The sequence below is a fragment of the Calidris pugnax genome, unplaced genomic scaffold (genome assembly GCF_001431845.1).
Source record: "Calidris pugnax isolate Ruff unplaced genomic scaffold, ASM143184v1 scaffold63, whole genome shotgun sequence".
Classification (NCBI taxonomy): domain Eukaryota; kingdom Metazoa; phylum Chordata; class Aves; order Charadriiformes; family Scolopacidae; genus Calidris; species Calidris pugnax.
Genome location: NW_015090852.1, coordinates 3,828,772 through 3,852,621, shown reverse-complemented (window position 1 = coordinate 3,852,621; position 23,850 = coordinate 3,828,772). Strand labels below are relative to the sequence as shown.

The 23,850-nt window shown below is 40.7% G+C and overlaps 1 protein-coding gene across 13 annotated transcripts in view; it reads right to left on the bottom strand.

The window, feature by feature from the left end:
- PRRC2C (proline-rich coiled-coil 2C) overlaps window positions 1-23,850 on the bottom strand; it is a 61,925-nt gene that overhangs the window by 18,396 nt on the left and 19,679 nt on the right. For 9 of the 13 annotated variants that reach the window (XM_014943420.1, XM_014943424.1, XM_014943427.1 and 6 more), the window contains exons 15-25: window positions 20,820-23,180; window positions 19,404-19,612; window positions 18,660-18,814; window positions 17,886-18,228; window positions 17,302-17,387; window positions 16,128-16,316; window positions 12,766-13,017; window positions 7,508-7,597; window positions 5,691-5,792; window positions 1,381-1,594; window positions 45-248 (exon numbers count right to left, since the gene is read on the bottom strand). In XM_014943420.1, coding sequence (XP_014798906.1) covers window positions 45-248; window positions 1,381-1,594; window positions 5,691-5,792; window positions 7,508-7,597; window positions 12,766-13,017; window positions 16,128-16,316; window positions 17,302-17,387; window positions 17,886-18,228; window positions 18,660-18,814; window positions 19,404-19,612; window positions 20,820-23,180 — 4,205 coding nt within the window. The remainder of the gene's footprint in view (window positions 1-44; window positions 249-1,380; window positions 1,595-5,690; window positions 5,793-7,507; window positions 7,598-12,765; window positions 13,018-16,127; window positions 16,317-17,301; window positions 17,388-17,885; window positions 18,229-18,659; window positions 18,815-19,403; window positions 19,613-20,819; window positions 23,181-23,850) is intronic. The other 4 variants (XM_014943425.1, XM_014943430.1, XM_014943428.1 and 1 more) reach the window with 4 other exon arrangements.

Here is a 23,850-nt window from a genome sequence, read left to right as displayed (position 1 = left end):
TCGAAAAAGCAGACATGTGGCTTCCCAGCCACAAACACTATTACCTGCTGCAGACTGAGACACGTAGACCTGGGGACTTTGCTGTTGCTGGGCGATGAGCGATGGCATGCAGCTCATCTGGGAAAAGTGACTGGCAGAAGCGAGGCTGCTTGTCTGCAACTGCTGGGGTTTCACTTTACATATATTAGGAGGGTCTGAGGTGCTCGCAGTCTTCGTACTCAGGGAAGAGGTTGTGTATGTTCCAGCTCCTAGAAGGACAGAGGCAAGTCATACATAATAAAACAGCTCAAGATATTTCAAAGCCTTATCTGTCAGCAGTCAAAGTTTTGGGACAGCAATGCAAGCATAGGCACGACTGGTTAAGAACACTGAAACCTAACCCAGCTGTTTCCATCAACATAAGGTGGACAAGGAGGAAAATTCTATTAAGTTCACTACAGGAAGTGCTGCAACCATAATACGTCTCCCTTCTCAAGTTCAGGAGCGTATGAAAATACTGAAGGAGACATCTTTGTTAGTTATGCAATAAATTATAGCAATGTATCGTGGGTGGGAGCTGGGCTCCAAATAAAGGTTTTTCAAACACTTCAGCAGAGATTTGGGGCGTACATTCTAATATTCCAGGGTGTGAATATTTAATCGGATTTAACAACTTCTGCAAAGAACCAAGGTGGAAACCAACACTGTTTCTGAAGAGCAGGTGGACATTTGCTCTGCCTAGTGTGAGGGGCTCTTGGTATGAACTGTTGAAACTTTGACTCCAAAAGCAAGAGCACAAATGAAAGTAAGACTACAACTAGCTGTCTATCAGAACTACCATCTGCTCCAAAGATCTACTTGCTTAAGGGGCTCTTGGTATGAACTGTTGAAACTTTGACTCCAAAAGCAAGAGCACAAATGAAAGCAAGACTACAATTAGCTGTCTGTCAGAACTACCATCTGCTCTAAAGATCTACTTGCTTGCTTTCATTCAGCTAAACAAAATGAAACCAATAAGGCAGCCAATAGGAAAGTTTAGCTCCTCTTTCAAGTCCATGTAAGTAGCAAAGGCAGAGATACTGTCTTAGCTGACTGAAGTGAAATAGGTGAAGTATTCAAAATGAAACCAATAAGGCAGCCAATAGGAGAAGTTTAGCTCCTCTTTCAAGTCTGTATAAATAGCAAAAGCAGAGATGTTGTCTTAGCTGACTGAAGTGAAATAAGTGAAGTATCCCCTTGTTAATTAAAAGGTATTTGGGAAGCTGGTGTTCAGGCCCAGCATTTCACACTAGCATAAAACTGCTGCTAGCTTTGCATTAAACATAATTCCAAAGGGAATCTAATCTCTTGAAAAAACATAACGAAGGAACAACAGGCTACTATAATCTTGACATCCAGTACCTGATAGTGAAGTTGTCGGTGTAACCGAGGCCACAGGAATAGGAGGCATCGATGCACTAGAGAAAGAGCTGTAAGTACCACTGCTTGGCCCAGTGTTGCTGCTGCTGCTGCTGCTGCCACTGCCACCAGCAATGGGAGATGCTGCTGAGGTCACTGGTGAACTCTTCTCCCCCATGTTTGGGGAATTCTCCCATGCTTTGCGTGCAGACTCCATCTATTTAAAAGAAAACAACATTTCCTCATCTATTAGGAAGTTTCAACTAGTCAAACAGTCTTCCTCTTCTAACAGGTCTTTTTAGTTCAAAAGGCAATTCAGGCTTCATGCGAGCCTCGTTTTTTTAGAAGTCATCATAATCGTGCAACTCTGTTCATGCAAAAAGCATACAGCCTTAAGTTGGAGCTTTCTCATCTGTTCCAACTGCACACGTGCACAGTTCATCATCTTAACATTCAATGCTCAAAAGAGAATTCACTCATACTAATTTGGCTTGATTTTTTTGACATAAGAGCAAAAGACGTGGTGAGCAAAAGGTAGGTAAAAAACTCTCTAAATATTTCCACAAAGTCCTTTACGTACAAATTATTTGCGCCATTTAAATGAAACCATCCCTTGCTTTCTTGGTAAATCATCCACTTTGAGTGGCCACCAAAAATATCTAATACACGCTTCAGTAAACATGAGTACTCAAGTTTAGATTTCCAAAGCAAGTGCTGTTTAAAAAGCAACCATGAGCTGACACAGCTTGTGCACATTGCTTTACATTAATGCTAAAAATGCTTCTTGCTCCCTAATCTCTGTAATAATCATCACTTTAAGTCTCACACAGCAAGGAAGATGAGATTTTAATTTAGGTATTTTAAACACAATTCTCTTCCACCAAAACTATTGTTTTACTGCACCCAATAATAATCTAATTATTGCTACATTAAACATGCAATGCTAAATCTTTGAACTGAGACATTTTTGAGGGACTACTGAAAAGGAAGTATTAATGCTCAGACTATACCCATTAATTTTAAATCTCAAACACAGTTCGTGGACTTCCCTACAGCCTTCAGCTGTCCTCAGTTGAAACGAATGATTTCGCTTGCAGAGCTGGATGCCATCCAGCTGAAATTGCTCATCTGGCAGACAGTAAGCTTCTCAGGGCCAGGTGCTGCCTTTAAGGATATATGTAAAGGGCCAAATACATATTCACCAACAACTTTGACCTCACTGCCTGGATCAACAGAGCCCCCTAACTGGGACTTGCAGTCCCTGAAAGTCATACCTTCAACGTACCCTGTTTCACTTAAGTTAGGCACAGTCTGGACAGATCAAACATGACTTAGGTTATTTGTCTAGATGCTTCAGAGCTGATAAAAAAGCCAAGCAATATTCAAAGAAGTGGGTATCAGGTGATCAATACACACTGACATGGGAAGTGGAGTTCTGTATTCCTCAAGAGAATAAAGGAGGATTAGGGAAACTTTGTTACACATTACGTTGTTTGGAGTTAAGTCACCTATTTTCCTTTTCAAGACTATCTTCCCCAGCAATCACTCTCAGTTTCCCCTCCACAATGTTTTCCTCCAAATTGGTTCCGATTCTTGCAGTTAGAGCAAACTTCAAAATTTATTACTAATCTGCTGGAAAAGATTTTGCTTAGGGTAGAGTTCTGGTACGGCTAGAGGGTCCTTTCTGAATGTCTGAATAGATAAGCTGTAGAAACTTCATTCAATGAGTTTCATGATGCCTTGGAGAAACCATTGATAACAAAAGCTAGAGTCTGCATACTGCATTTTGTCTTCCAAACCTAACCACTGCCAAGATCCCAGATCATCCCACACCCCTGCCAATTTGCAATAAGGGGTATATAACAGAGTTCTGAGTTTTCTAACAGCATTGCTTTTAGAGAGCTCCTTAACACACTAACTTCTTAAGCCAGAAAAAAGAAAACAGATTGGTACTCCAGGAGTGCCTACGCAGCACCATCTACAGACCAGATATGAAGGAGTAAGAGGTTCTAAATGAAGTGAGGCTGGGGGAAGTGTTATTATTTCACTGCTCGCTTAATTATGAGAAAAGGAGGGCACAGGTTGGAGATCATGGTTGCTTGAGGCTTCTCTTCACCATTGATTCATTGGGGCCTTCACATTGCAATAACATATTAACCTAAAACTTAAATGGAGACAAATACCCATGTGCATATCCTTAAGTATGCCAAAGTTTAAGTGATCAAAAAAAGAAAGTAAAACCGTGTCAGATTCTGGACCAGATGCCTACACAGGAATTTTAGATGGAACCCTAAAACATAGAAGAGGGCCAGGTAGCTCAGTTTCAGATTGCTTTGGATTTTCTTTTGCTCAGTTCCTTGCCTACCAATAGCCCTACCAGCTAAGTCCTAAAGAAGATGTCTGCCTTAGTAAAGGTGTCTTTAGCAAAGTTATTCCAAGGAAACGAGATCTCAACAAACCTTCCCATATGAGCACCTTTCACCTACACCCTGGCAGAACGATGTCAAGTAGTGGGAGCAATTGTGGCAGAGTTTCCTCACAGACAACTTTCTGTGATAGGGAATGGAAGAAAGAAGAAATGTAAGAATTAATTTCTTTTATGGAGGCAGAACCCGGAGAGTTTGTTCTTTTAAGGGAAAGAAGGAAATGCTTTCCCCTCTGGTGCTCTAAAAGTCCCTTTTGAAAGAATCAAGGATTATACTGTAGAAGATGACAAAGCGCAGCTCTGCTCTGTGCTGACCAGAAGGCCTGTTGTAAAAGTGATAGTCTCAAGTGCCTGCTTCAAAGCAAGCTTGTTGTCTTCAACATTTGCAAAGGGAGGAAGAGCTCCAGTGGCTGGAATAGAGAAACTGGAGATAAAGCTGCTTCCCCAAATGCCTTTCCATTCAGATTTTGGTCAGTGCATTCTTCAAGGTACCCTCAAAACACGGATGTCTCCAAGATCGACCACTCACCAAGAAAGCAATCCAATCACTGGCACCAGAACAGCAGATAAAGAAACTGCAGGATGAGTGAGTGACACAAACATCACTGTTCGCTCTGTCACTGAGCAGTGCCACATTCTTTGTAGTATTGTGCTGTAATAACATTCCTACCTGTTTTACATGTGAACCACATATCCAGCTGCTAAATAGTTAAGACACTGCTATTAAGAAAAATGCTTTCAGGCGCCAGAAAGTCAGATTATGGTAACTTATTACACCAGACTACAATAGAACACCAGATTTTTGTTAAATTACTTGTCCCTCTCCAGCCCTCTCCCCATTTTTGCTGGTTGATTGTTTTAAAGCTATGTTATATTTTTTCCAGGAAATAAAGTGTTAACAAAAGAATAGCAGAGATTCAACAAAAGATCATTAATAACTATAATCTGTAGAGAACACAAGCAAGCAGCTGTCAAACCATGCCAGTGAGATTTAAGTCTCATTGGGATTGACAAGCAAGTTTCTCCAAAGTGTTAGTCTGTATACAATCCCTAGTTTCATTTCTTCTGTTAAAAATTTAGACAAACTAAGTTCAAACATTACTCTTCTGTAATACTAGAAGCAGTAACAGTATTTCTACTGGTTCAGTCACCTGCAGTCACAATCACAAAGCCGATCTAGGACACCAGAAAAATTAAAAAAAAGACCAAAAATACAGCAGCAAAGCTAGAGTCCAACTCTATGTTAGTGAGTTATACAATGCACACAGTCAAAAAAATCCAACAAAATGGAAAAACACCATTCAAAATATTCTACATACTTGCTCTACACTGGAGAGCAGAAAACAACAAAACATAACACAACAAAACACATTCTGACTAACTGATCAAACTGCCCTTCATAGACACCAACACACCACCTACATTTCATTGTTTAGAACTTCAGCCATCCAACTCAAAACCATGTTACCACTGCACCAAAATCTTACAGCTCACAAGAAATCAAGCTCGGCTTACCAAGCAACTCCTTACAGCCTTTAATACCAAAACCAGGCAACTTGAAGCTAAACTCTCAAAAAACCTGCCAGATTCTGATGGTTTGTCATGAACACTACGGTACAATGCTAAAATGCTAGGATCTTTTCCTTTCAGGGCAGTGGGAGCCAAGATTGGTTGAGATGCCAAGTGTTAATGCAAAACGGGGTTAGAGATTTATAATTTAAATGCATCCTTTGATAGAGTCTTGTGTTTCAGCCATCCGTTTATATGCAAAAGCAGTTCAGCAGAGGAAACAAAGGAAGGCTCTAAAAAAAGGTTCACCAGCAAGTTCTCCGTTAACTTTTTTCCCCTGCATGCAAGAAAACGACCCTTAGAGGGATGTGGTACATACCTTGAGGGTGAGGTCGACGGTAGCGGGAGAAACTGGAGTTAGGCTGGAGCTCTGTTGTAGAGTCTCCCTCCTAGGGAGGGGAAGGGTGTGGGGCAGGGGCACCTGAAAGGCAGGCAACACACATCACATTCTAACTACGTCTACTACAAAAGCCCCAGAAAAGCAAAGCTCAAGCTTTATTAAGTGAGCTACAATTTCGTCAAGGCTTGAGCGTTTGGCAGGGAGATTTTGATAAAATAAGGTGAAAATTTGGTAGGCAGGGAAAGGCCATTCAGTGGGTGCTGAGATGCTTCTCACCTCTCTTTAAGAGGCTGAAGACTAAGGTTCTAAAGTGTCCATGTCTTCTGCATAAACAAATACCAATTTTCTGCTTTGGGATTTACTTTAAAGCACCCTTCCATTCTTCCCAAGCCGAGTCTGGCCCCTTTTGTACCAATACAGTACATGAGGCTTTGTGACCCTGAGTTCTGAGATGCAGTTTCTGAAAAGAGGAAGCTATAAACCTCCAAAGTCACAGGACCATGAAACAAACCAGAACAGATTTGCCATCCAATAACTGAATTAAGTTATTTTCTCTTCCAAAAGATGAAAGATGTGAAACTTGAGGAAATAAACTTGACATAATGTTATTACTATCTTTGCCTAAGAAAACACTGATGGATTTCCTAAGTTTTAAATGAACTATATCAAAAATAGTGCAGTGGCCAGTCTGTTAATTCTGACCATTTCTTTCTCCATTCACAGCACAGCTAATGGACTTCCACTGGATGAGATAAGGCTAATCCAAAAGACAGAGATCCTGAAGCTTTGAAGCAGGAGATAGCACAGATCCTTTGTGGCCAGGAGCCCTCATTTTCTGTGTGGCAAATCCAACTCCAACATGCCCCAGGGAGCATACACTAACATCACTGACACAAAAGGATTCAGTCTTCCACACTAACCACCGAAGGCACAAACCACGCCACCACCAGAAAATCCAGCAGAAGGGTAAATTCAATCAGTATTGCTTCAAAACTGCATTAAAGGATGCTGCAGTAAGCTGGAAAGCATTTCTTAAATGGAATTCACAAGACATCTTTGTAAAAAAACCTGAGATCCTTCTGTAGGATTCTTTCCTCCCACAATCAACAAGTGACTCAACCCTGAGCTAATTCTATTTCTGCTACTCAGACAACAAAAATCACAAGATCCAAGTCCCCAACCTGACACCCCAGCACACTCAAAACAACCCTGACTTCACTACAAGTCACAATCCAGCTGGTCTTCTCAATCGCTACACCACACTCACACAGTCAGGACCATTGGCTTCATGAGGACTGCAAACATCTCATCTCCATAGCAACTGAACAAGTGCCGTGTGCTTTCAGAAGCCATTAAGCTGCTTCCTTCATACGTAGTTGCTATGATTTCAGGCTACTGTTCAAAATTGATTTGTTTGTAAAAGCCTTTCTTCAAACTCACCTACAGGGCTTTGCTACTGGTACGAGGTTCAAGTCCCAACAGCTGCTGAGAGCATGCTCTCTCTTTATGCCTACCCTTGATTTTTGAGAATTGTCTCTAGAAATATCATCTCCACTTTCTGTGCTCTTTAGTTCATTGTGGTTGTTCAAAAGACAAGAAAATACCTGAAGAATTCCAGAACAGATACTAATTCAAACCAACTGTCCTTCAGAGTAAGATTACTGGACAGTGCACAGCTAGTTAACACGAAAGAAACCCTAGTGACTTGTTTACTGAAGGCACTACTTTGTGCTTTAAAGAAGCGTGAAAATATTTTCTTGTCTTCAAAGTCAAGACTATCACTGCAATACACTTACGTTCGTCACCAAAGTCTCCTCCATTTTTGTACTGCTAGTAGCCACTGTGTTAGGATGAGAAGAAGGTGTAGTGTAGTCTGTTACAGACTCCTGTGAAGAAAAATAATTCCATTAAAATTTCTCCCTTATCTAAACGAGAATTTACGTTTCTTGGACAGATGCCACCTGTTCTACAGGAGGAGTTCACCAAGCAACAGAAGATTAGAATGTCACACCATTTTTTTCTTAGAAGACATGTTCAGCAATCCTTACTGCTGAATTGCTACTGAGGTCAGAAGAATTCTTGGGAGATTACAGCTTGCCTCATGACCTCACAACGTACATCTGGAGACAAGTCCATATACAGTCTGCAAATCAAGAATATACAGTGATGTACTGCTTGGGCACTAGACATATTGAACTGTGGTGGCATAACATCGTTTGTTACCTGAGATGCTTTAGCCACTTGTGGGCAGTTTTAGCCTATTTAAAAAGTAAAAATATATTAGCTGAAAGCTTTCTGTAGCTTTACATAAATATAGACATTTCTTGTGTAAACCTATGACAGGTAAGACCCTCCAGATTAAAAGGAACACATAGAGATGGTTGCAATTTGCAAACCAATTTTCTTTCCTGTAAGTCCTGTCTCTGAAAGCCTCAAGACTCAGTTTGTCTGAGTGGTGAAGTCTACCTCCTGATTTCAAGGATGAAAAGGGCTAAAGTTTCCAGTCTATCCAGACACTTTCCTTGAAACTTCATTTGTCACTGTTAAGCGGACCTTAATGTGCTTAATGAACAAGGTCCACTTTCATGGATCTAGCTGTAGCCAAGAACTACTGCAGTTGTAGGTATAAAGCTGCCTGATGAAAGTTTCTCATGGGTAACGCTGCCAGCTCTCTACAGAATGATCTACAGTGAACAAAAAAGGCATTGGTACTTCTGGGAAGCCAGAGTGAGCACTGCTTTCTAGTTCTTGTCACTGGATATCTACTGAGCATACTCTGGACAGGCAAACAGGTGTTATCAGAACTTGACCCACACACTTTGTTAGATAAACGGTGTGACCCTGAATTAGCCAAGATCCACCCTCTAGCAAGCACTTCAAACTCTAGAGTTTTACATGGCTGAAGCCCAGAAAAGGCTCCACTGTTTTTATAGAGCCAAACACCAAGAAGGAACTGAAGGACAAATTAGCAGCAGGACTGCTGATGACTGCCTGGACTTGCCAACAATTTTGAAAGCACAAATGACATAATACTTGTTTAATTGCATCCAATCTGTATGTTGGTAAGCTATTAAAAAAGTGTACACTCAATTTACTCCTCAAGCATACGGCAATGTCTCCTAAAAAAGCAACTAAAGCATTAAGATACTAACTGACAAGTAACAAATAATCTTCCTTACAAGGATAAGCTCATTTTGGTAAAAGACCAGGACAACAAGCTAAACCATAATGGGGCAAGAGAGGACCCAAAATGCATATTGACTTATTGTTGCATTTACGAAGGAAACAGAACTATTTTCTCCAGTAAGTTATTTCCTTTACTTGTTAAACTGGTGAAATACGAGTTATGTTTCCCACAATCCAAACCAACAAACTGGGAAGTTGAACATTTATATTTGATTCCAAATTGCAACCTTAATTTGGGTACAACAAAGCACACATACAAGGCTGCTTTAATCACAAGGTCCTTCTAATGAAGTAATTAACTGGCTTTTTTTAAGATGCTTTACTGCATAAGAGGAAGTTCTTAATACAACATTATTAAAATTCCTTCAAGGTTTGGATGCAAATTTTTCAGAGTCTCAGAACTAAAACTCCTTAAAAAAGAAATTAGATCAAGACTATTGCTAGCTTTCTCCCATTGGAACCTTACAGCACAAAAATGCTTCAGTGCTTTTTTACAGCACTAAAATTAAAAACAAACCATCATATCAACTCTGGTGCCCCTAGAAGTACACATGCAATGCTGAACCATCCTACAAAGACAAGTTACGTGCTGAACATGCAGAGAAGACAATGCTTTAGCCACAGGAACACCACTCCATAAGATGTAGGTTAACCACTGCCTTTTAATTACTGGTACGTTAAGCCTAGGAATCTGTTAGATACGGCTTATCACCATAAACTTTTGTAATTCAACTCTGAATTACAAGTGATTCTTCTGAACAACTGTTTTAATGAAGCCAACTTCATTAGTTAATTATGAACTAGTAACAGTAGCAATAGCAAGAGCAAAAAGCTATACATGCTTTTTCAGAGTTACCTACAAGTTATTTGTACCTGAAGAAAAAGAACTGGCAAACTTTTTATAACTACCTACTTTGCCCAAAGAGATCCCAAAACCTGAAGTGACTTCATGAACAAAAGGACAAGGCAGACCCCAGAGCTGACCTTGCTATAAGGGATCAGGATTCATATGAAATTAATTAGGTATTTGATTTCTTCCTGATTTACATAAATCACACAAACCAGAGAGCTTGTCAGATACTCAAAATTTATTCTCAAGTACAGCCTGTCTCTTTTTGGGCATCATCTCTGTAAGACACAGCTGTTATCAACTGCCTGTGCAAACATTTTGTTGCCACAGTACCACAACCAGGTACAGATCATTCCTGTGATTTGAAAGCTTCAAAACTTTAGAGATGGCAGGGACAGGCAAGGGGTAAGACGTTTTGCCTGATTCAGACTTTCACATCAGATTGCCTTGACTCCAAAAATACAACAAAACCCAAGAGCTGCAATCGCTTCGGAGCATCATACTTGTGTTCTAAACTTAACCATCTCAGTAGCATGAGCCAATTCATATTTATACAGTTCCTAAGGTATGACAGTCCTGTATGATTAAACGCATGTGCTTTTTATGAAGATGTTTGTTTTGTGATGGATGGGGTAGACTTACAAAGCTTCTGCTTCTGAAGGAGGACAGCTGGCTTGAATTTTACAGATATTTAAATCACCAAATCCACTACAGAAACCGTGCCTTCCTGGAAGCTGAGCAGTAGTCTCCAAGAATGATGTTTATGAGTGTCAAAAGAGAGATCATTTAGGTTTGCTAAAAGCTTCAAAACTTAGCATAGAAACAACAGATTAAATATGTCATCACTTCTTCCCTCATTAATGAGCAATGGGAAGAGTACAAAGACATGAGAAAGCAGTTGCAATACCAATCAGTATAGGAAATCCAAGGCTGGAGCAGTATTTTAACCCATTTTAAAAGCCACTTCAAGAAGTAGCAAGACTGGTTTATTCCTGCAAAATGAAGATGAAGCTTATCTTATCCAATATCTGCAGTTTGTTGGTTCAACTTCTATAGAATAAAAAATATGACCACCCCTTTCCTAGAAAAAGCTTATCAATGCCCTGGGAACTAGTCATGACAAAGGAATTCAAAAGTAAACCTCCAACTGTTGAGAAAGGACTATTCAGGCCTATTATTAAATACTTCTATTAGCAAGCATTTAATGAGGAAGTTTTTGGAAATTTTCATATTCAGCACAAACTGGAAAGTTTCTTTTCACTCTGCTCTTCCCTTCAGAAGACAGAAGCTTGGCACTTTAATACGGTGGTAGTTCAAAGAACCTTGGAAACCTATGTTTAACTAAGACCAGAAAGCCACAAAATCCAGACTTCCTTTTTGAAGATCTCATACTCTAAAATTACAGTTGTAGAGAGGAAATTATGCTGATTTTAGTACAGATACTTTGTATCAAGTTAGTCTGGAGAAATCAACAAAGATATGTTTCCTATTCTGTACGTGGCTTAGAAGAATCATCTCCTCTTACCTTGAGCTCTGGTCACAGGACCTTGAAAACCAGTAATAAAGCACATGACGAGCAAACAGCCTTCTTACCAAATACTTGAGCAAGCTGGTGTTTACAGGTCTACACTTCTGATTTTGCACACAAGAAGGGCACTTTATCCATTTCTGGTATCAACATAAACTGTTCAGACCCACTTAAAAGATGGAAACTGCCAGGAGTGATGAGAAATCCCAGCACTGAATTTTCTTACATATTTGCCATTCCACTCAAAACTCAAATTAGTAGCTGCCATGTTGGACACAAATATTCTCCTTAACACTTGCTCTGTAATAACACTTCATTGAGATAGCATCTTCTGCTCACATGACACCTTGGCAAAAAAACCAGCCAAAACTGACTTGTCTTTTTTTTTACCCCCCTTCCAACTGTGGGTGACAAAGACAAATTGTGACTGATCTGCATCTCAGATTCTTCAACTATGAATGTAACTTTTGCAGAAAATCAGCTTTTCTAAGTGGCATCAAATTTTTGCTTAAGACTAGGGAAAAGGAAGATTGTAGCTGCATTTATACTCAAGTCTAAACTCACAAAACTGGCTTTACAAACATACAAGAAGCATTTTTGCTTTACTTAAGCAAGTGTAACAATTAACTAGTAGCTACTCAAACTGCACGGTTTCTTGACATTTGAGAGATGACAACCACAGTTCTTGCTCAAGACATGATGCTGCTGTAGTGAGGGGAGTCCCCACACAGGTTCTTAGGCAAAAAAAGGAGAGTGCCTCTGGGATGTTTTCCACCAGTGCTGTCAATGCACCACAGCTAAGAACTGAGCTGTAGAACAATGAATCTCAACAGCAAGTCACCATCTCGCTGCTGAGCAGTTACAGAGAAGTCAGGGGAGTTCCACGTAGACAACTATCATGACTCCTCAGCAACCTGGAAGATTTCTGCAAAGAACTACCTTGACGATACCCAAGCCAACAGGAGCTGACATACAGACCCTTTAGGTAAACTGAACAAACCTTATCCAATGCTTTAGCATATTCCTAATTTAGACATTTCTTTTTTCACAGAACAGCACTTAATTCATAGCTTCAGGTCATCCATGCACTCAACCAATGATTGCATACACTACTTCACCCCAGTTCCTTGCTGAAAGTCAAGCACTCATCTTGCATCTAACACATATCTGAGTTTACAGAATCTGCCTAAAACAGGCTCCAGTGCCACTCTCCACAGCAAGGCTCAGGACGGAGTTTTCACATTCATAAGGCAGCAAAAAAGTTTAAAACCTTCCAAGCTGATCCCTGTACAGGGGTATGACAAACAGCATGTCTCTGAACCACTTCTGGAGAACTGTTTAATTCAAGCAGTATCGGTATGTTTCATATCTGCTATTCAGTGGGCTCTGCTGTCCAGGTAACTACCACCAGCAGGCAGCCAAGTGTCAATGACATCACTGTAATCATATTTTACATATAGCGTTCAATAGTTTGGCAGTATTTTTCTTACCTTTGTGTTTGTTCCAAACTCTGGAGCAGACACAGCTATCATCGTTCCTATTTCCGTGCTCAGTTCAGTTGCTGCTTTGGTTTCCTTTGTAGTGACAGGTTCTGGACTTCTGACAGAGGTGGGAGATGGCTTCTCCTGTCCCTCCGGCTCTCCCTGTTGGGCATCCTTCACCTTCCTGTTCTTTAAAGAACGCTCTTTCCCAATAGGACCAGGTTTATACTCTTTGTTTTCTACTGGACTCAAGTCTGGAAGCTAAGTTAGTGTTAACTTGTCAGTTATGTCTTCTCCTCCAAGTCCTGTCCCACAAAAATATTCTAACATGCTTAAAATAACTTTGTTTAAATCCAACAAAGCTTTCCTGAAGTGTAAGAATTTTCCAACAGATAAATCATTTGAGACTAAGTTAGGGATACATACATGAAATGCATTCAATTTGAACATTAGGAATCTAAACCACTGTTTTCAAGCAGTACATGTTTTATGTGAAGTGGCAGAGTTCAACTAAAATAAGATCTAGTTAAAACCTACAGAAGAAAGCCAGCTTGACTCTCCTTACAAGAAAAGCACAAAAAAAAAGTATAGAAGCCACAAGACTTCGTATATATACAGGTTATTTTAATTTTCAGAGAATCAGGACTTCAAAGGGCCCCAAGAAACTAGAACAAAAGACTATCTTCACTTCAAGTTATGTCAATGTATAGGTATTGGCAGCGTTTTTCCCTAAGAACTGAGCACTAAGGGGACATCCAGAAAAAAACCCCACCACCTACATGCAAGATGTTGCCATATATTGCAGACACCGTGACTGGAATAACTGCTGCAATTCAGTAGTTCTTTTTTGTGCAGTGGAATTATACCGGAATGAAGGGCCTCAAGGAACCTGAATGCTCTGCTGTTCAAATAGCTGTGTCCTTTCTGGCTGAGACTTCTCAGCCCATTTCACTACAGAGCAGCACAAAAACTCCTTAAAGGCAGTTCTTAAAATCCTATTCCTTAAGCTTTTATAGTGGACAGACAGAAGCTGCTGGTATTGTCTCTATAAATACAAACCAGCTGTTTCAGGAGAAAATGGAAGACTCTTTACAATACAACGCCCTTGGGGTGGGTGGGGTTTCCCAAAGGTATTTAGTACCCTCAGGAGGGCAGAGACCAGCTTTCAGAGGGAAGAAACAGTAGAAGCAGATGCCTGAGCTCTGCAATGCAGCAATCAGGAACATCAGACCTACCTCACCCTAAATATTTTTTTATCTAACAGTTTAGAGGCAGAAATCCCTCCAGACACTTTAAGGTCACACTTGGAAAGGTAAATTGCCTTGTTTCAATTATGGTTCTCTTACATTGCCTGTATTAGTTCAACAATACTAACCACCTCCAATCCTGAACACAAGTTTGTATTTAGGCTTCATAGCAAACAATATCACCACAGGGGTGGTGGGTGTGTAGGAATTGTTTGTTGAGGTTTTTTTGTCATCAAGACACTTAGAGGACTACAGCCCTCTCATTCAGAAGTGGGCAAAAATGTTAATCTCCAATTAATTTAGTCACACACTTGTCTTTCAACAATATCTACAGCAGTCTTGATAGCTAAAACCAAGCAGAAAAAGGAATTTCCTACACAGCATAAAGCAGACTGAACCAAGCAGAAAAAGGAATTTCCTACACAGTATAAAGTAGACTGTATATATATATTTATTTAACTTTGGAGTTCAGTGATTTCATGGGGGCAGGTTTAGGCATGCTGCTAGTATAGCTGAGATATGGGGTTTGAATGTGCTAGGTTACTACAATTCACCAGCAGTGTTAACATTTCTCTGCCTGTATGGGTATTATATTTTTGCAATAAACCCCATGAACTGCAGCATACCCCGAGCGCCTCTAGGTTACTACAATTCACCAGCAGTGTTAACTACTGCACATTTCTCTGCTTGTATGGGTATGATATTTTTGCAATAAAACCCATGAACTGCAGCATACCCTGAGTGCCTTGTGTAGTTAAATTCATTCTACAAGTGACTGCACTTTCAGATTTCAGCTTTTTTTGAAAAAGTAATCCCAAACACAACCAACACAAAGAAACACCCAGTCTTCCAGAAAGACAAAAGGGCTCTAATTATATCAGGGGCGCTGCCAAGTCTCAGGCAGCAAGGGGGACTGAAACAGCTGGTTCTGTAAAGCACCAGCCAAGTGTATCTACTACAACCTTTCTTACTATCTACTTTCTGGGAGCAAGAAGCTGGTGCTGAGTGCTAGCAATGCACAGATAAGAATTCACCAGAGGCAGAAATAACAGGAAAATGTTTCATTAATGTGAAATATCACTAAGTGTAACCTAAATGACAGGAGAAGAAAGCATTACTCCTTATGAGTGGAAATGATGGAAATACAAGAAGGTGATGATTGAATGGAGCCCCTAAATCTCTGGAGGGCAAGCAATACACATTTTAAAAAAACATGAGATAAGTTTGATTACCTATCCAGGCTTCCTACATCAGTTGCAAAAAAGTTAATTATCCAAACATCTATGCATTTGAATTTGAGAGTTCAAATCAGTGGCTCTAACATTCCACCTTTCCTCAAAACACTTTTCCTGCAACTTGATATATTATTTATCTTGGTAATCTGGCTAAAAAACTAAGCAGAGGACCACACATCATTTAGAGGGGGACAAGGAAAACATGAGATAAGTTTGATTACCTATCCAGGCTTCCTACATCAGTTGCAAAAAAGTTAATTATCCAAACATCTATGCATTTGAATTTGAGAGTTCAAATCAGTGGCTCTAACATTCCACCTTTCCTCAAAACACTTTTCCTGCAACTTGATATATTATTTATCTTGGTTATCTGACTGAAAAAACTAAGCAGAGGACCACAAATCATTTAGAGGGGGACAAGACAGGCATGGTGGCAGGAAGAACTACTGAAACTGCAGATACAGCCAGGGCAGAAACAGAATGCCTGCTTCTAAACAGCTCTCAAAGCCTGAGTGAGGTAAGCTCAAAAGAAAACCCAAAACTAGAAAACAAAAATAAACCACTCTACCACATCCACAGTCTCCCAACAAAGCTATTGCAAATCCATAATCCCACCCCTGCTCTAGCCACATCCATTGTTCCAAATATGGAACCAACAGACAAACTCTGCTGAGCCAGGATGCTGTTTACTTACTCTCACTTCTTGAACCAAATTCCCCATCTTCACTCCAAGAACCAACTTGTAATTGTTTTAGGAAATACAAGAGGGGAATACAATTTTTGTAGGTCTAGTCCTAACTGAATGAGTATTCTATTCCATTATTTGTGAACCCCTTTTGGTTGACTTTCTTTCAGTTTTTAAGTTTGTACTGAAGATAAGACCTTTTACCTTTTGTGCTTTGATGGGTCCAGCCCGAGGCTGTTTCTGTCTTTGCTCTTTCGGTTCTGGTAGCTTGTCAGTGGACTTCTCAGAAAGTACAGGGCCAACTTCATTGTCACTGCCACTGGAAGCTGGGGCTCCAAACTGAATAGTTTCTATACCAAGATCGACTCCACCTTCTTGCCCAGGCTTTGTCCCCTAATTAAATGGTAAACATTAATGTATTTCAAAAGATTTCTAGATCAGTACAACGCCACTGGTTCAGAAAAACAGCACAGGATATGCTCAGCTGAAAACCACTGAAAGAGTGCATTTACTTTCTGGCAGGAAAAGTATTATTTGTGACTGCAACAGATTTGCAAGAGTAAACAATATGTGAATATATACTTCCTCCTCCTCCAGTTCCTACTGTTTATACAAGCTCAAGAGCAAGAAAAAAACAAAGCAGAGAAGAAATATGCAAACAAGATCAAGATGCTGAACTGGTAGAGAAGGGGGAGAGGGACAAGTGCAATATCAAAATGTCCAGATTCAGGTTCACAACATTCTCCTGAAAGTTCAAAACTTAATGCTTAATTCAAAAGGAACAATAAAAAAATTAAAGACTTCCAAATCTCCTTAAGTAGTTAAAATGGTCTCCTAAGAGAGATGTTACATTCTTACAGTTTAAAACAATGAAATCAAGACCAAAAAAAGCCCAAGAAAAGAAAACCACAGGACTGTAAACATAATATTTAGGGGTATGCAGATTCCATGGAATAAGTAGAGCTAATATAGTTAGAAAGCATCTACTGCTTTTTGTATCTGCTTTAAGAAGAGACACAAAAAACATTTAGTTCCTTGGAGACATCCTGTTTCTGTCTACATTACTGAACTGCGTACAAGTATTCACACACAAACTATGCAATATTTTTTACTTAAAAAATGCACTGAATAATAGCTATCAATAGAATCTGTGAACGGCTGAGTTTTTATTAAGAGAACAGCTTTCCCATGCTGCAATCATAAAAGCACTAGCCTATATCCTGTGTTTCTGTACCATCTCCTGACTTCATGGAATTCTACACATCATAGTTCCAAGTACATGCATGCCTGAATAAATGGGTAATCTGTACCGAATCCCAGTGAGATATAATTTGGGAAAGATGCACATACAGCTAACCCATCTGCCCTTCATTCTTACCTCTGGAGATGTAGCCGAACCAAAAGATGTCAAAGGCTTGTTCCAAGCACTGACCGAAGGTGGCTGAGGTGGGCTAATGGGTCCCACTGACAATTAAGAAAAGAGAGTTTAAACCCCCCCCAATGTTGCTGAATGCATTTGACTAAAGTTACCAAGTGAATGATAATTAAATTATAGATGTCTTGACTAAATAACCTTTGGTTAAGAAATTGTTAACCTATTCAGCAGTTAACAATACGCTACCTGTTAAGGTTCTTTCAAGTGAGGCAAATCATCCGGTTTGGAAATATGACCAAGCCTGACAAAACACAGATTCCTGAAGGGAATCTGCTTCCCTTCACTATGCTCATTCATAGTGAATGAAGAATACGACAATAACAAACTACTGAGTAATATCATACCACAAATACTCTTTTCAGAGGTATTCACAGGTTGCAATGCTGCACTTTGAAATGCTGCCCTCTATTTGCCGTGCAAACTACATTTGCAGGTAGAAATGAGACATCAACAGAGAGAGCCGGCAATCAGCATTCTCTAACTACAATGGTTGCCCTCCTACCCCAAGTTCAAAAGATACCACTTACATTTTTTGGAGATGTCATTTAGAACTGCTGTAGGAGGCACCTTGTTTTCCCATAATTCAGCTCCCAAACCATTATGAGCCTGGGTATTTTGCAGAACTTTGCCTGACACTGTGTATTCGGTGCTGGGTGTCCCTCCTCCGGCCTGGTTTTGCGTCTGCACAGGAGCCTGTGGCTGAGCTGGGGTCTGCGTTGCACACGGAGGCTGAGCCTGAGCTTGGGCCTGAGCTTGTGCCTGCTGCGCAGCTGCAGCCGCTGCCTGTTGCTGCTGCTTTTTGGCAAATCTGGGTGGGAGCTTGGAATTCTGACCTCGGCCTTTTTCGCTTGATCCTTTTTTCGTCCAGACCTGTAAGCAGAAGTCAATTTTATTCTTACAGGTGATAGTCTGTATGGACACCAATTATACATCGCGTAGCAGCAAAAAAGCAAACTGATTAAGCCTGATTATTTTTTTAGACATAGTTAACCACAGGAACAATGATTTCTCATCCATTTTTCTCTTGGAATTGATTGATATACAAGAAATAGTATAAATCTTTATCACAGTATGAAAAATGGTTATTTCAGTTTGCCAGTTCCACCTGCCTAATCAAGTAATACAGAATCCTAAGGTAACTAAGTGAAAAGTAATTTAATTTACTAGTTCTGAACAACTTAATATTAATATATATATTTATAAGGTGAAAATATAGCTTCTTTGAAAGGAAGATTCTGCATACTTTACAACATTTCCAGTACTGCATTAAGCTATTTCCCACTAAAATGCTGGTCTTGTACCTGCACCGTTTGTTCTTCCTTCTTTCTGCGCTCTTCATCTTGCAAGCGTTTTTGTTGCTTCTTAGACACCACTTCTGTGAAACCATCATCATTCAAGTTAGATTGGGAGTCTTCAACTACTGTCACTTCAGGGTGATCATCAATGATCACAACACCTACAGAAAAAGGAAACGTATAAATGCTGCTCTTTTAACAGCTTCAGATGGAACGCACCAAGCCAAGATCTGCTTCAGAGTGGAAACTATTTCCTCACAGACACAGATCATGGCTCTGACTTAAAGGTAAGCTTCTGCTTGACAGGTGCGTCGTCGTTGATCTTGAAGAAGTTAATCTTTAAGAACTGAAAAACTGGAGATGCCTGTACCAGGCTCTCCAATCATGAATAAACAACAGCCTTCCCGGATATTGGCTGAAAGCTTATCAGTGATATCCACTGCCTTTGCTTATGGAGGTTAAGTACGTTATTACAGTGTGGTGGAAAACGGTAAGAATGACAGTTAAGATTGGATGATCGAACAAAATTGTTTTTATCTGTACATAAAAACACACAATAGAGATTTGCCACATTTTAGAAGCATACACATTGTTAATTAGATATGACAAAGGTAGCAATACTCAAGTACACAATTATTACGGCGTTTAAAAAAAGAAGTCACTTCTCTTTCAAGTTTTCAACCATCTTGCTCTATATGCAGCAAAGCTAACAGGATTACAAATTCTTGTTAGCATATTATCAATACATACTTGCATAATTATTAAGATCAAATTGAGACAAGGCATCCACTTTTTCCTTAGGCTTCTTTGGACCAGCCTTAGGTTCTTCTCTCTTTTTACCACTTGCATCCTTGGTGCTTTTTTGTCCTGCAGCAGTAACACCTCCATCCTCCTGATGTAAAGAGTTGGTATTGGTAGGATCAACAGCAGGCACAGTTGCTGTCTGCTCTTCAAATGGCCTGTATTAGGAAAAGAAAAAAAAAAAAGAGGAAATTAGTGACCAGTCACAGAGAACACTCAGGAAGGAGCTAACAATCTAACGCAGATCCCATTATAGGGGGATAAGTGTCTACTGTGCAACTTCTTAGTAGGCTGCAGACTTTCATGTTCAGCTCCTCAATGAGAAGCCTAACAGCAAAAGCTGTTTTGGGGACACATCAAATGCTGTGCTGCCAAAAAGAATCACACACACACACAAAAAGAAAGCATAATTTTAAGGTCTTCTCTGGCTCGGTTTATGTAATTAGAGGTACTAAAATTCAACAAGTACATAGTTCAGTATAGTTCAACTGCAGTGAAGTCTTCCATGGAAAAAAAAACCCAAACAAAACAGAAGCTTACAGTATGCAATGTAACCAAATACAAGCAAGGTACTTGCTTTACAGGCTCGCTTGCCAAAAGCTATCTGAAGCTGTAGGAGTGAGATTTGCAGCATTCTGACTTTGCTGTGGAACCTGGAATACCTGAATTATGCTTGAACATCACCTTTAGGTGACTAGCCATAGGAATTCTTAACAGTTTTAACTTGGAGGTTAAAGCATCAATCACAAGTTTTTAAGCCCAGGCAAAACCTGAACTTAGAATACAGCAACCTACAAGCACAAGAGTCCTAGAGTACAGGGTAGGCATTCAACGAAGAAATGTCTTGTCCTGCCTCCCACTTACCAGACTAATGCACACTGTGGTTAGGAAACGTGGGCAAACAGTAACATTAAATAATTATCAAGTTTCAATCAAATTTAGCATATAGAGAAACAACATTCAGTTTCAATGGCAAGCATTTGTCAACACACTTGTTTATGTTAGGTGATTGATCTAAAATGCAATGCAGCAACTTACGTGTTAACTGCTAAACTGCTCACATTAACATTTCAGCTTGCATCCAAATCTTAAGAAACATAGCTCGACCCGGAGGCAGCGCTGCAATTTTTTTTTATTTGGCACTTTTAGCCCTGTGCATACAAGAAAACTCTGTTCTTAGCCCCATGTTCCAAATCTCTGTATACAAACAGAATAAACAGAAAGTACACAGCTGCAGGTGCATGTGCTTATCTTACTTTTTTCTACCACTATACAAATCTAAAATAGCTATTTATGATTTTGAACCACAAAAGGACCACAGAAAACCATGACCATGTGTGCTTTCTAACAGAAGCTGGTACTCACCCTCTTTTTCCACTTCTGGGTGGAGGACCACTCCGCCTTTCACTCCTAGGCCCTGAGAAGTTCCTCCCCGGTTTAGCTGGCCCATTGTTGCCACGTCGGTTTTGACGGTCTATTCCAGGTCGCTGGCTAGAGAAACTTCTCTTGGCTATTTCCCTTTTTGGAGCTCCAGCATTTTCTCCTGCCTTTGCAGCCACCTGTGCTGCTACATCTGCTGTTTTCTTCTCATCCCTCTCCCGCCTCTCATTGAAGTCGCTGCTTTCTGAGGCTGTTTCCCACTCTTCATTTGCCTGGTCTGAAGAATTCTGGTTGGACAAGTCTGGTGTCTTACTTCCTGACACATCCAGGGCAGTGTTGGAGGGCTCATTAACTGCATTACTAACTGTTGCAGTTGTTGCTGAGCTGGTTGCTGCCTCATTTATCTTTGATGCAGCCTCTCTTTCTTTTAGGCGCCTAAAGCGTGGTGGCTTATCTTGTCTTGGAGGCCGAGCAGGCCTTTGTCTTCGTGGCCTCTCTCTATTTGGATCAAACTTTCTCTCAAATTTCGGAGGTCTTTTATCAACTGGTATAGGACCATAATGTTCATTTCTTCTTGGAGGCTCCCCATCTTCCTGTTTAATGATCTCAGTTTGCCTAGGATTCCACTGATTGTCTCTGTAAGCTGGCCTCCTTATTGTGGATGGACGTGGAGGACGCCCACCAGGATCCCTGCCACCACGTCTATACATTCCCCCCCTCCCTCGTCTAGAAGGTTCTCCTTTAGGAAGAAATCCTGGTTTGGGTTTGTTTTCATCATCTCTTACGTAGGTTTTTTCTACAGATCTGTTGTCTACTCTGATACTGTTTTCAGGTTTGAATGACAGCGGCTTTGGAGGCTTCTTGCCATCGGCTCTCTCTTCTCTTTTTGGGTGCTTGCCTTTGATTAGACTGTCTTTGTCTGAAAGCAGCGTATCACTTGCGCTTTCGTGAACTTCACTGTCAGAATCGGTCTCTGAACCATGCTGCCGACGCCGTTTTGGGATTACTTCAAAGTCAGAACTCTCACTACGAGTTTCACTCTCTTCTCTTTGCCTAACAGGCCCTGAAGGTACATGGTCTGATCTTGGCTTAGGATCTCTGTAGTGTGGGTAGTCTCTATTATGGCCTCTACTGCCCCGACCACGTCCTCCATAAGAACCCCTGTAGCTACGACCTCTAGAGTAATACTCCCCACGACCTCTGCCTCTGTATCCCTGATCTGGGAACCAGTCTCTATCCCTAGCCTCTTTCCAGTATGTCCTAGGTGGTAAGCCAGGCTCTCTTTTTACCGGTCTGGTTTCTAAGCGTGGTTTCTCTACCACCTCCTTGCTAACAGCCTTCTCGGTCTGCTTTTCTTCCTTCACTGCAGTGGCTGCCTGCTGAACGTGTGGCTGCTGCTGTGCTGCAGGTTGAGCAGGCGGCTGCTGCTGTACAGCAGGGGGAAGCTGTGGAGCAGGCTGAGCGGCCGGTAGCTGCTGCTGGACCGGAGGGGTCGGTGGCTGGACCGGAGCTTTAGCTGCAGTCTCGGGTTGACTGCTCTCCTGACTCCCTGGTGTTGCAGCAGCATCCTGGGTTATCTTCTTAACCAGAGGAGCGCTGCTGGTGGCAGATGCATCTGGCTCAGCCTGAGGCAGCGGCACTTGAGGTGCTTCCTTTTTGTCACTCTTTTCAGATTTGCTAGGTTTTTCACTAGATGCCTTTTCTCCTTCTTTCTCCTTCCTCTGCTCACGCTCTTCTCGCTGTTCACGCTCTTCCTTCATGTCCCTAAGCACAGGTTTTTTAATAGGACCCGATCTTCTTACTGGTCTCTCACTGCCTTCATCTCTCCTGCCATAACCTGGCCTAGGACCCCATCTTGTTTCAGACTTAGGTTTGAAAGGTTTTTCAGGTTTTGGTCCTTCTGACACTCTATTATTGATCAAAATTTCTTTTTTGGGCTTAATCTCAAGTCTCTCAATTGTCTCCTTTGCCTCAACAGGCCTGTTATTTAGTTTAGGGATATTTGTTGCTGTCTCATTCCTCTGGTCTTCTGATTTTAGAGAGTGACTTGAACCATGGGAAATGCTTCTCTTTAGCGAAGAGTGACTTTCCCCTGCAGGCACCAATTCTTCTGGAGAGCTACGGGTAACTTTCTCATTCACTCCTTCAAAATTAACTGCCATGTTAGGTGTGTCAGTTTGGAGAGGTTGTACATCTTCCAAAGGCCTGCTTGGGAACTTCTGCACCTCCACCTCTCCTGCTTCTCTGAAAAAGTCTGTCTTTGGATGAGAGTCCAACTGGTTGTGTTCTACAGGATAAGCAGCAGCAGGGACAGCAACCCGTTCTTGCTCCAAGTGTGCCTCAGACCTATGCACCAAACAATTAAGAATGTTAGATTAAGGGGAAAAATTTACTGATAAATATTTATATAAACCAAGTAATTTTCCATTTTTATGAAGGATTAATGTCAGCTCAAGGAAATAACAGGTATTAATTTTCATAGTGGCTGCTGGTTGTCTAGGTCAATTTTATTCATCTTGATTAAGAGTTCAGTGTATAATTAGCTTTAGGAATCTATTAGTGTTATTGACTATACATGCTAGTTTAAATGGAGCCTCTAAGTTAGCAGGCAAATATCACAAGTATTACCCAGACAGCAGTAGAGCAAAAAGAATTTTTGGGCACTTTTAAGATGTAGAGGAAGCCCTCCTGACTATTCATCACGCAGCAAAGATTAAAAGTGACTGTCTTGCCTTATGCCACTTGTAGTTAATACACCACTTTTGAAATTAATGTACATCAGACAGCAGTTCTGATATGGGAGGAATGAACAGCAGACAGAGAAGAGGAAAACACTACAGAAGTGTTCTACAAAACTGAAAATTCAAAATATTATGGCAATCACCATTCATCAAACTAGGTTAAGGACCCTAAAGAAGTGTAAATTGTCCTTCTACACCCCACTACAGAGAATGCATATTTTTTTTTTTTTGAAATTGTCCTTCTACACCCCACTACAGAGAACGCGTATCTTTTT